The 13,692-nt window shown below is 37.0% G+C and overlaps 1 protein-coding gene across 1 annotated transcript; it reads left to right on the top strand.

The window, feature by feature from the left end:
- The first annotated feature begins 6,442 nt into the window (after window positions 1-6,442).
- LOC121740867 (probable E3 ubiquitin ligase SUD1) lies at window positions 6,443-8,899 on the top strand. The gene is made up of 7 exons (XM_042133516.1): window positions 6,443-6,685; window positions 6,753-6,824; window positions 7,444-7,511; window positions 7,975-8,089; window positions 8,324-8,401; window positions 8,543-8,638; window positions 8,706-8,899. Exons 1-7 carry the CDS (start codon window positions 6,527-6,529, stop codon window positions 8,793-8,795), a joined length of 678 nt encoding a protein of 225 aa, XP_041989450.1. The 5' UTR covers window positions 6,443-6,526; the 3' UTR covers window positions 8,796-8,899.
- Window positions 8,900-13,692: the final 4,793 nt, after the last annotated feature.

Here is a 13,692-nt window from a genome sequence, read left to right as displayed (position 1 = left end):
TTATGGACGACACGAATTTAAAAAATGATTGATAATTTTGTGTGTATGAGTGAAGTAAATGTATCAATTTAAATGTTCGATGAGTTGTATGATTTATATTACTTTTAAATAAAAATGATATATATTTTTTTATGAATGAACCGATAAAAAATTGTGATAAATTTTTGGTAAACGGAGTATAACACGTCTCGTTTCATCCATACAAAATCTTTATATGTCCAAATTTCTCCCATTAGCTAGCTTCAAGTATCAATTCTACCAATCTCCAATACAACAAGGCTACAACTAAATAAAGATTTTATTTATTAATTTTTTTTGGTAACTACGAATGTAAAGAAATATAAAATGAATTCATTCACACTGCAATATATATTTTTCTCAAGAAAATATAAAAGGTTAAGGTAGAAAATGGGCCCCATTGAATCTCGGGTCATGAAATAGCGCGTTGTGGTGGAAGTGGGCCCACAAATTCAAATTTCTGGTAGGAATCAAGCAATGATACACCTCACGTTCAAACACACAAAAAGCTAAAATTCAAAGTAGCCAAAAAGCCTAAACACAAGAAAATTAGTGAGAGACCTCGATTCGCAGCTCATTTATTGATTTATTACTTGCTTCAACTAAATTAGTTATATTCAATCATTGCATTTATTTATTCTTTCGTATTTAATAAAAATCAAATCAAACTTTATATTACCATCCTTCATTAAATTACATGTACAAGATGTTTGATCCATCATTATATTATAAGAGAAATTCTTGTATGAGCGTGCGCGTATGCGCTCCACTTCTAATTAACTTAAAATAATTATACATTAATTTTATTTATAAAAGGTTAAATGGGTTACCGTTTGAATTGTTTCTTTCATCGATTTAAAATCCATTTGATACAAAAGTCCATTCACGGAATTAATAATTATATTACAAAAAAGTGAGTAAATAATTTTCACCCTTCCATAAATTCGAAATGATAGTCCATTTATCTAGCAAAGTGACCGATTTCTTACCTTGAAGTCAAAAAGTTAAAACCCCGTGAGGTTAGGCCTAAGAGCATCCGCAATGACGGACGTCCACGCAGAATTCCCCCTGGCGTACGGGAATTCCGTGGCGGACGTCCGTCATTGCGCGTCCCAGGCACAGATACGGAATTCCGTGTTGACGTCCGCCATTGCGTTGACACTCACGGAATTCCGCGCAGAATTCCCGTTTAATGCATTAAATATTTTTTTTTCGGTTCCTATATATACATCCCGTTGAACTTCATTTCATTCGCACCACTTGTATCCCATTTAATGCGTTAAATATTTTTTTTCGGTTCCTATATATACATCCCGTTGAACTTCATTTCATTTGCACCACTTGTATTAACAAGTTTCTCTCTCTCTAAAAATACATTTCGTGTGAATCAACAATGGAGCACCACGACAGTGATTCACCTGCCTCGAGCGAGTCACCGGCGCCCCATTTTTCCATCGGCGGGAGTACGCCGATGTCCGTTGCGATGCCTCAAATGCCGGAAAATTGTCTAATTTGTGAATTTGTGAATTTTTTTAATTGTGGGAATTCCTTCGGGAATTCCACCACTGTGCAGTGAGAATTTCTTATGACGTGGCAGTGCAGTGGGAATTCCTTATGACATGCCAGGAGGTGTTTTTGGGAATTCATCGGGGAATTTCGCCGGGAATTCCACACAACTGTGGATGCTCTGATAGCCTTTCTACCTTTTTATCATAAATAAATAAAAGAAAAAGAAAAAAGAGGTGAGGTAACCTTATTTATGGTGATAACCTAATAACTTATCATTTTATGGGTCAAAAATATCATTTTTACTAAAAATGATATTTATACACTATAAAATGATATTTTTTCAGCATGCATAGAATGATACTTTTAATCCATAAAATGATATTCTATTTTATAAAATGATATATTTCGTCCATAGAATGATAGGTTATTAGGTTATCACCATAAATATGTGTTATCATATGATCACATCCCTATATATATATATATATATATATATATATATATATATATATATATATATATGGGTGCATTATAATGATAACCTCAATTTCCGTAATAACCCTAACCCTATAACTAAATCTGGACCACACATTTTTAAAATCACGTGGTCTAGATTCAAACTTAGCTTTCCTTCATAAAAAAGGCGCAGAGGGTAAATATGTCATTTCGCTCATTTAATTTCTAAATTTCGTTCATGATAAAATTTACGTATTCAAATTTCGCTCATTTAAATACGTAAAATCTTATTTCCTATGATATAAAGATGTATGAGATTCAGTTACACGTATGTATGTATAATAAATTCTTGTCAGTTATCATTTTATCATTTTATCAGTCAAAAGTATCATTTTATCAACTCAGAGTATCATTCTATCCGGCAAAACTATCATTCTATGCAATAAACCTAACATATATCATTTTATCAGTCAAAAGTATCATTTTATCAACTCAGAGTATCATTCTATCAGGCAAAACTATCATTCTGTGCAATAAACCTAACATATATCATTTTATCATTTTATCAGTCGAAAGTATCATTTTATCAGTCAAAAGTATCATTTTATCAGTCAAAAGTATCATTCTATCCGGCAAAACTATCATTCTATGCAATAAACCTAACATATATCATTTTATCAGTCAAAAATATCATTTTATCAACTCAGAATATCATTCTATCCGGCAAAACTATCATTCTATGCAATAAACCTAACATATATCATTTTATCATTTTATTAGTCAAAAGTATCATTTTATCAACTCAGAGTATCATTCTATCCGGCAAAACAATCATTCTATGCAATAAACCTAGCATATATCATTTTATCAGTCAAAAGTATCATTTTATCAACTCAGAGTATCATTTTATCCGGCAAAACTATCATTCTATGCAATAAACCTAACATATATATCATTTTATCCGTCAAAAATATCATTTTATCAACTCAGAGTATCATTCTATCCGGCAAAACTATCATTCTATGCAATAAACCTAACATATATCATTTTATCAGTCAAATGTATCATTTTATCAACTCAAAGTATCATTCTATCCGGCAAAATTATCCTTCTATGCAATAAACCTAACATATATCATTTTATCAGCCAAAAGTATCATTTTATCAACTCAGAGTATCATTCTATCCGGCAAAACTATCATTCTATGCAATAAACCTAACATATATCATTTTATCATTTTACGTGCTATTTGACGAAATTCAGAAATTAAATGTGGGAAATGACATATTTACCCCCGTGCTTTTTTTTATGAAGTAAATCTAAGTTTGAATCTCAACCACAAGATTAGAAAATATGTGTGGTTCAGGTTTGGTTATAGGGTTATTACGATATTTAGGGGTTATCATATGATCACAACTCTCTCTCTCTCTCTCTATATATATATATATAGGGATGTATTCATTTCCTTTTTGTATCTTTTGTTCTTTGTTCTTTTTAATCTGAGCCCCACGATTTTGTCATCCGACGGTTAGATTGGTGCCACGTGTCATTTAATAATACAGATTTTGAGTTGAATAATGCACACCGACTAATAATGCACCATTATAGTGTAATAATGCAGATTTTCAGTTGAATAATGCACACCGACTAATAATGCCCCATTATAGTGTAATAATGCAGATCATCTGGACCGTTGATGAATGAGATCTAACGGCCCATATTAAGAAGAATAAAGGATCTAAGGGATGAATAGGAGAATAACGCTCCCATATATATATATATATATATATATATATATATATATATATATATATGCGGAGAGATTTGTGATACATGCAAAATTAGTATCGAACCGTAAAATTAACATAAAGTTAAATTATTATATAGTACTCACTGATAGAAATCCATGGGTTCCATCTTAAAACCAATTGGTGATAAGAGGACAGGTCCATGAGACTTATATAGTGGATTAAGCTCTTTGTGTACACCGATGTGAGATATTATTATATTCATTTTTATGTTTCAATTGTCAACACCCTCCCTCAAACCCTTCAAGGTGAATCTTGGAGGGGTTGGACTTTTTTATGATCGATTGAACAATCGGCCCAATATTTTTTTTGATCGGTTGGACCACTGGCCCAAATTTTTAGCCCAGTTATACTGCTGGGTCAGTCATTTTTTTCAGTTTCAGCCCATATATACTGCTGGGTCAGTTAAATATGACCCACAGTCGGTGACCCGCTCTGATACCATGATAGAAATCCATGGGTTCCCTCTTAAAACCAATTGGTGATAAGAGGAGAGGTCCATGAGACTTATATAGTGGATTAAGCTCTTTGTGTACACCGATGTGGATTACTATTATATTCATTTTTATGTTTCAATTGCCAACACTCCCTCCGTCCCGGATAATTTGTCCCATTTTTCTATTTCGGTCCGTCCTACATAATTTGTCTCATTTCACTTTTTACCATTTTTGGTAGTGGACCCCATATTCCACTAACTCATTCCTACTCACATTTTATTATAAAACTAATATATAAAAGTAGGACTCACATTCCACTAATTTTTTTAACTCACTTTTCATTACATTTCTTAAAATCCGTGCCTGGTCAAAATGAGACGAATTATCCAGGACGAAGGGAGTAACATGCAGTTCATTTTCATGTTCATGTTATTTTAACAACTATTGTTATGCGGTTCAGTGCGAAAAATTAGATCGATATTAATCATAATCCTTAGATTAACAATTTTGTTCGAAGCATTCCTATTAAATAACTACTATCATACACTAGTTTTCTTTTCTTTTCTTTTCTTTTATTGGTTTATTAGTCAATTCTAAAAATAAAATAACTACGATTGACTACTAATTATTACATCTAGAAGAAGACATTATTGCTCACCGTCACATGCTTTATTTTATAGCGTGTTTGTTTATAATGTAGTACTACTATGTCATTGAAACCAAATATTCGATTGTAGGATAAAATAAAATTAACATACGATTAAACAAAAAATTAAAATATATAGGAAAGTTTCCAATTATAATTCATATACATGGGATTAAGAAAATTAAAATATATAGCAATCACAAGTCACAACATGAGTGAACCTTTGTTTTTCCCTTACTACTGTCCACAACAAATTTTTTTAATACTCCTACTTTTTTTTACCACCTATAACAAATGTTGATGCTTGAAGTTAGAACTTTTCTTTGAAACCTTCATTTAGAATCTTTGAAATTTTGAAATGTCCACAAAAATAGTTTCATTTCAAAAAAGGAAATTTTCTCTTATATTCTATTTTATTCATTTTTTTCTTCCCCTCTTTCTTACTTTTTCTACCTTTTCTCATACTTTACCCATAAATTCTCTTCATCTCTCGTATTTTACCAATTTATCATTAAAACTCGTGCCGTTCATAAATGTGACTATTTGTTGTGGAAGAAAGGAAGTATGCTAAATTTTTAGAAAGGTGTTAGTACTCCGTATTATTTAATTATAATTTTATGTATATATGTGAATCGCCATGATGTTGAACACCTATATACACTGCCATATATAATTATGGGAGCGTCCTGTGAATTATGTAAAATTAGTAGGCTTAGGGATAAAATTCAAATGCCAAATTAAAGAACTAATGGTTTTAACATCAAATCTACAGTTTTAGTATCTTTAGCTACTTGATGCCGTTTACGTTCATAAATACCGATACAACTTTAAAGATATTGAAATTTATTATCTTTTTGCTGCTTACATCCATTGGTTTTACGGTATGTATGTATGTATTTCTTTTTTGTTTTCTTATTCTTTTGTCATTCAGCTTTTTGTTGGGTATTTATTGTTTTTTTCTTTGAAAAAATCAACCTTAATATGGGATACCCCATGGAAGTCCATTCAAATCAAATTTGCAGGCTTATTTTAACAACATAAGAAGTTGCACATTAATAGATTGTCAAAAGGATTGTTGTTGTGTGATTTATAATAAGTAACGCTAACAATATTTTACTTTTCTAACTATACTATAATAAATACTGCGATTCCTCCTAGCAAATTTAAATCCGAGGCCAAATATTGAATAGGAAGCACCAAATTACATATAGCTCAACTCCTAAGTAGAGATTGGCACAAAAATAAATACGAGTAATATTTATTTGAGACGAAGTATTAAAAAGTAAAATAAATATTAAGAACCGGGTATGAGCTAATTAATAATGTTTAATTAGGATCATATTGACGAAAAAATAGGGAGGGTGTGAGTCCATAATTATTGAAGTTTGACAAAATATATTGATCAATTTGCAAGTTATAAATGAAGTCAAAATATCATAAATTGGAGATCGGTCACATGGTCAAATGAGTTGCGCCGCGTCTACGTTTTAAAACGTAAACAAAATTTCACATAAGGGTATTACTGTAATTTCATATCTCCTATATTTCCCTACATAAGACGAGTCCGAATTCGAGAGAAACAGAGTAACACAAAAAAAAAAACAGGTTGATCAAATTTAATAAGAAATTTCGTTATTTTTGAGGGGAAAGCGATGAGCGAAATCGTGTTATTGATAGATGATTTGAGATCATCATCATCATCATCTCCTTCTTCTTCAGCAGCATCCAAAATTTGCAGAATTTGCCACGAAGAAGAATTTGAGAGCTGCCAAACTCTCGAGACTCCTTGTGCTTGCTCTGGCTCTGTAAAGGTATATTCATCTATCCCCTTTTTACTGTGTTTATATTTTGTGATGATTGAATATTTTTGTTTTGCAGTTTGCACACAGAGATTGCGTGCAGAGATGGTGCGATGAAAAGGGAAACACAACCTGTGAAATTTGCTTACAGGTGAGAGAGAGTGAAATAGGCTTTGATGATCATCGTATAAAACCCAGAATGTTCAAATTACTGTGGTTTCGTGTTTTAGAATTTAGAATTCGTGTTTGAGTCGTTTCCTGTTTGAGAAGTTTCACATATTCCTTTTTTCTACTAGTACTAGTTTTCTGAGGTTCAAAGTTTGGATTTTTTGGAAGATTGTCCGTTCCCTGAAATTTTAAGGAAAAAAAGAGAAGAAGAAGAAGAAGAAGAAATTCAAAATTTTCATTTATTATATTTCTATATATACATGTAGATTAAATAATGCGTGTATGTAGTTTTCCAGATATACTGTCGTAAAAGCTAAAGAAAAATGTTAATGTCACTATCTCAACTGAATGTCTTGGAGTATAAATAAGGCTGCCTTTTTTTAAATCCAGCTGAATGTTAGCTATTGAAGAATGGGACATTCATACGTTCTTATCTAATTCTCTTTCCAAACTACTTATTTTTAAGTCTCCTCACTTTTTCTCCATCCATTTTTGTGATGGGCTAATTATATTTTAATGGAAAAGGGAGTTTTTAGTTTTTGTTATTCTACTATAACGAAAAGTGCCTTTACCCTTTTTCCTTTTAAAAAACTTAATTGCAGAAATTTGAACCAGGCTACACATCGCCACCCAAAAAAGTACAGCTAATTGATGCAACTGTCACAATAAGGTATATCCACTTCTCTTTATTTCTCTCTTCAGATTATATCTTATACTATAAATTAACAGTGTTGTTTTGTGTGCAATTAAATTCAGATTTGTTTATTCTTGTCTTTTAAATACACAGCCTTGTTCATGAATCATCGCATCAAGAATTTATTCTGACATTTATTTAATATTTAATTTGTCCTCAAATTGAGGCCAACAATTCAAGATTCTACAATGTTTTGTTGTCTTACAAATGCCCCTAAGTTGATTTTTAGAGAAAAATAGGACACAGCCATTATTATGGTAGTACGGAGTACTGTACTAATTGTATTTTATCACATCAATCTACATCACATACATGCATTATTATGGTATTCATATGAATGAGTGAATTTCACTTTACACTTGGCAGTACTAATATTGTTTCGAACTTGTAGATTTATACATTTAATAAACGTAACATGAAATATGGGATTCGGTAATAGGGTGAGTTTGGAAGTGCCAAGAAACGAGCAAGAAGAAGAAGATGAAAGGCTTGAAACAGAAAGTGAAGATGGAGATAATAGAAGCGCTTCTTTTTGCACAACACTAGCTCTAATTGTGAGTACCTTTCTTTTCTTCTAAATTATTATTGACTTCAATTTGTATGAGACTTTACATGAATGAGACAGTTGGAGGGTTGAATTACTTACTAGGTTGGAAACATTTTCCAGAAAATTGGGAAAAATCATTGTTTCACATTATAGTTTCTACATACACATACACGTACACGTACACGTACACGTACACGTACACGTACACAGTGGGAATATTCTAATTGGCTGAAATTTGCAGTTCACAGCTCTGCTTTTAACAAGACACGTGTTTGCTGTTGTAAGTGGAGAAGGCGATTACCCTTTTTCACTTCTTACGGTAAGTAGCCACATTTTTAGCATTCTTTTTGCTAAAGTAGATAACTCTTCTATCTCGAACAAATTATTTGGTCTAAACTGTGTGCTATTATCATGTTTGTTGCATAAATGAGGTTAAATAATTGGAACTGGTATTTTGCAGGTGCTTATAGCCAAGGCCAGTGGTATACTAGTTCCCATGTACATACTCATTCGGATTTTAGCAGCACTACAGACCAACATTAGGCATCATTATCAGGTATTACTACATATAAATATTTCGCCCAAATTTGCAATGAATCGACAACATTGTATCTCTGTTTCAGAATGCAGACACTGATTCAAACTCTGATGATGATGATGACGACGACGAAGATGAAGAGCAGCGGCCTAGTAGTATCCGCCCTCTAGTTTAACCTATTCTTTCTACCTTTTGTGTATTCTTCTCTCTTTTATGTATACAGATGAAGATATAGACAAGCCTTACAGAAACATAATGAAAATGGTTGATTTTTTAAAATATTTATCTGCAATTGCTGAATAATAGTATTGAAATGTGATGAACCTTGTCATAGTTTTTTCACCACTCAGTAACAATATCTGCAACTCATTTACAAGAGTAAACTAGAGACGAGTCAAAATTGCAGCTGGAGCTCAAAGTAACAGTTACCAAACTACTATATAGTAGTAGTAGTACATTTTTTGGTAAATATTCAAATAAGGCTAGTAAAATAAATATTTGACCGAAAAATACAGTAGCTCTCAGCCAGCATATTGAATTAGTAGAAAATTTAATCTCTCCATCCAAAAACGCCCATGCATTCCAAAGACCCCTAATACTTCTGCATCCCCTCTCGAGGAATTTCTTTGAAGCAGCCAGCAAGTAGTCCTGGTTCCGAAGAGGTCTAACCTTGAATCTGCACGACGCTCGTGGATCAGGAAGCAGCAGCATCGCCCAAGAGCAGGTGGTCGGGGAGAAACAAGAAGCTGGGGGAGATTACTGATGGAGCCTCCCAACTCTACCTGATCAACTTTGCATCCGAGAATTCCATGCTTCAAATTGTATCGGAGGTGAGTGGCTTTGTGATGGGGTACGAACTAAACAACTAAACCCTAATGGCGAGCCCAATAGCAGTGACGGCCCATTAGCCCAAAACCCAAGAAAGAGTATCAGTTCGGCACAACCAAAGAGTTCAGTTCGGTTCGGCACAACCAAAGAGTTCGGTCGCAGCCTACAGCTCGGTAAAAGCCAACCAATCAAGCTCTACTCTCAGATCGGCAAAAGAACCAATCAAGCTCTACTCTCAGATCGGCCAAAGCTGATCGGCAAAGTTCAGCAGTTCGGTCTCAGTATTCGACCGAACAAGGAGATAGTGGACCCATGCAGGACCTCCACGACCTCCACTACACCCACGATCTATTTAGTGGTATGAAGCAGTTGTCAACCTGCAAGCCACGATCTTGGATAGTGGACCCATGCAGGACCTCCACGACCTCCACCACACCCACGATCTATTTAGTGGTATGAAGCAGTTGTCAACCTGGAAGCCACGATCTTGGTTCACATGTATAAATAGAACTTAGATCAGATAGACAAGGGAGCTCTCTAGATATCGAATCTCATATAGCAAGTCAGTATTGTAAGCTGTAATCCAGATCAAGCAATACAAATTTGCCCTCCTTTCTTTCCGTGGACGTAGATTTACCTCAGTAAATCGAACCACGTAACTTTCTGTGTCGTGATCTATATTTATTACCTGCATTTATTACTATCAAAAATTCGCCCAATCATCACTGGCGCCGTCTGTGGGAACCAGAGAACCAAATCTGTGATAAAAGCGAGTTTTTGATCCTCTTCCACCAAAAAAATGCATACCAGATCACATAATACCCGTGCTTCCGTCCGTGATAACCATGAGGAAGCTAGTCCAGCCCGTAGGTCTGGAAAACAGCCTCGTGAGAAATCTGTCTCCAGTTCTCACGGTGAAGGAACAAGCCACTCCAGAAGTCGTCGCACCGAGTCTTCCCAGCAGCCCGATTTGAACGAGGCTGTCAAGTTGTTTTTGGCCGAGAAGCAGGATGAATTCTTAACATTCCTGCAAACAGGCCAAAAGCCGGAGACGAAAACGGCGGATTCTCCCTCTCCATCCAGACATGAAAGTCACTACCGCAGTAGTGTCGCATCTCCCCGGAGAAAGAATCCTCACCACCGACATGTTCCTCTTCCTCCTCGTTACCGGAACCACAGGAGAACTCCATCTCCACCATACCGAAGAGATGTCGGGTTCGCCATGTATGGAGCGCTGAAGACTCCATTCTCGGATGATATCACCCGAACTCCGTTGCCGCAGAATTACCGAACTCCGTCAATGACTTATGACGGGTTAGTGGATCCTCATGATTTCTTGGGACGCTATCAGTATAATATGGCGAACCAAGGTCTCAATGAGGTTCACATGTGTAAGCTGTTTCCCGAGCTGCTCATCGGGAACGCAAGGAGGTGGTTTGATAGCCTCCCTCAAGGCAGCATTAGATCTTACAGAGATCTAATGGATGCTTTTCATAGGAGATTCTTCCAGAAAGCGGAAGCCCGAATCACTTCGGCTCAGCTGCTTTCTATTCGTCAAGGTCGCGATGAAAAAATTAGCGACTTCATGACGAGGTTCCACAAGGAATGCCTACAAGTAGATGATCTCAATGATCTACTTGTCATTTCGGCATTCCAAAATGGAATACTGCCAGGAGCTCTCTACAGGAAGCTCGTTGAATGCAGTCCGCAAACAGCTCAAGAGATGTGGGACATTGCGGACCAGTTTTCTCGTGCCGATGAGGCAGACCGTCGAAAACGGTCTTTAGACAGCTCATCTAGAGGAGACAAAAAGAAGCCCGATCATAGCGATCAGAGGCTTCCTCGCCGAACTCCTTTTGAAAGAATTCAAAGGGCACCGGTACAAGGCAGATTGGGACCACGTCTCGATCTTGCGAAACCGCCCGCTCAGTTCGTACCATTGAACAAGTCGAGAGCGGAAATTTTCGAACTGCATTCCGATATGTTCGAAAAGCCAAAGCGGATGACGAAATCGGCCGCGCGCCGAAGTCAGGATAATTATTGCTCCTTCCATCAAGACCACGGTCACGATACCGAGGAGTGCCGACATTTGGCTGCAGGTATTGATGTTCTTGTGAAAACAGGGACGTTAAAAAAATACCAAAGCAAGCAGCCGAAAAAGAACAAGAAGCAGAGAGGTGCGAACTGTGCTCCTCAGGATCCGAAAAGGCAACAGGATCCCGAAGACGATGACGAGCCGCAATATGATGGAGTAATCCAGACTATTGACGCTCTCCCAGCCGGGAAGACTAAATCGTCCCTGAAGTCAGAGCGCAGAGGCTTCAATCGAGAGGAGCCAACGCATAAAAGGCTGAAGCAGGACGAAGTGATTACATTTTCAGATGCCGATCCCGTCCCGGCCATCTCTCCTCATCAAGACGCCATTGTCATTCAAGCCGGAATGGCAAACAAACTGATCCACAGAGTGTTCGTGGATACAGGAGCGTCAGTTAGCATTCTTTTTAAAGAATGTTTCGATAAACTGGAAGTGGATCCAGCTCGGCTCAGTCCGGCTCCGCTTCCTCTGAAAAGTTTCGCCCAGGAGGACACCCGCCCTGAAGGTATTATCAGCCTTCCGATTACGGTGGGAAGAGCGCCTACAAGCTCCAGTACGATGATCGAGTTCTTTGTGGTAAAAGCTCGGTCCCCGTACAACATTATACTGGGAAGAGACTGGCTCAACACAGTTCGGGCCATTTGCTCTACTTATCACCTCACCATCAAGATCCCCACTAAAGGAGGGATAGCGGTCATCCGAGGTGATCAAAAGAGAGCAAAAGAGTGTTTGCAGATTGCGCTTAAAAGTGCCGAGCAATCAGATCGGCACCATCAAGCATAGCAATCACAGCAGCCGGAGTCAGAGGCAGGCGAAATGACCGAAGTCACACCGGAGCCGAACTCGATGGAAGTTCGGTTATATGAAGATGATCCATCCAGAACGGTGAAGATCGGTTTCGCGGGAACACCTCTACTCCGGGAAAAGACCATCCAGCTCCTCAAAGAGTACAAAGACGTCTTTGCGTGGTCGCCGTTGGACATGACCGGAGTGCCCCCCGAGGTAATTACACATCGGTTAAATATTGATCCTTCAGTCCGGCCTATAAAACAGAAGCAAAGACTCTTTGCGGCAGAAAGAAGTCAAGTCATCCATGACGAAGTCCGCCAATTACTGAAAGCGGATGTGTTATTTGAAGTGAAATATCCTTCTTGGGTGGCCAACCCTGTGATGATCAAGAAAAAAGAGGGAGGATGGCGGATGTGCATAGATTTTACCGATCTAAACAAGCACTGTCCTAAAGATTGCTATCCCCTTCCGAACATAGATAAAAAAGTAGAAGCTTTGATAGGCTTCGAAATTTTTTGTTTTCTTGATTTATACAAAGGATATCACCAAGTTTTAATGGATGAGAGTGATGCTTCAAAAACGGCTTTCATTACTGACTTCGGCATTTTTGCTTACAAAAAGATGCCATTCGGTTTAAAGAATGCCGGAGCCACATATCAAAGGATGATTGACAAGCTATTTCGGCACCTAATCGGAAAAGAGGTTGAAGTGTATGTTGACGACATAGTCGTTAAAAGCAGAAGCACTTCGGAGTACGAAGACAATCTCAAGTCCACTCTCGACGTGCTCCGAGAAGCCAACCTCAAACTCAATCCCCAAAAATGTACCTTTTTGGTAGATTCGGGAAAGTTTCTAGGTTGTTGGGTTTCAAAGGAAGGACTCGAGGCAAATCCGCTAAAAGTTCAAGTTGTTCAGAACATGGCAACGCCGAAGTCCATACATGATGTGCAAAGGCTAACTGGATGTCTAGCCGCACTGAATAGATTCCTTTCCCAAGCAGCCGAAAAGCAAATGCCGTCCTTCAATGTGTTGAAGAAGGCACCAAAGTTTGAGTGGGGAGTCGAGCAGAAAAAGGCTTTTGACGAGCTCAAAAGTTATTTAGCCGAGCTTCCTATTCTCTCTGCTCCAACAGATGCCGAAGTGATATTCTTATACTTAGCGGCATCAGATCAAACCATTAGCGCGGTGCTTGTACGAGAAGAAGGCCTAAAGCAGCTTCCCATCTACTTTACAAGCCGAGCATTAAGAGGTCCAGAAACAAGGTATCAACCTCTGGAAAAAATTGCTCTGGCATTAGTAAATGCAGCAAGGAGACTGCGGCCATATTTCTATGCTCACAAGGTATGCGTCTTAACCGATC

The sequence above is a fragment of the Salvia splendens genome, chromosome 1 (assembly GCF_004379255.2).
Source record: "Salvia splendens isolate huo1 chromosome 1, SspV2, whole genome shotgun sequence".
Classification (NCBI taxonomy): domain Eukaryota; kingdom Viridiplantae; phylum Streptophyta; class Magnoliopsida; order Lamiales; family Lamiaceae; genus Salvia; species Salvia splendens.
The sequence above is the reverse complement of the archived record's forward strand: the minus strand, read 5'-3'. Positions and strand labels throughout refer to the sequence as shown.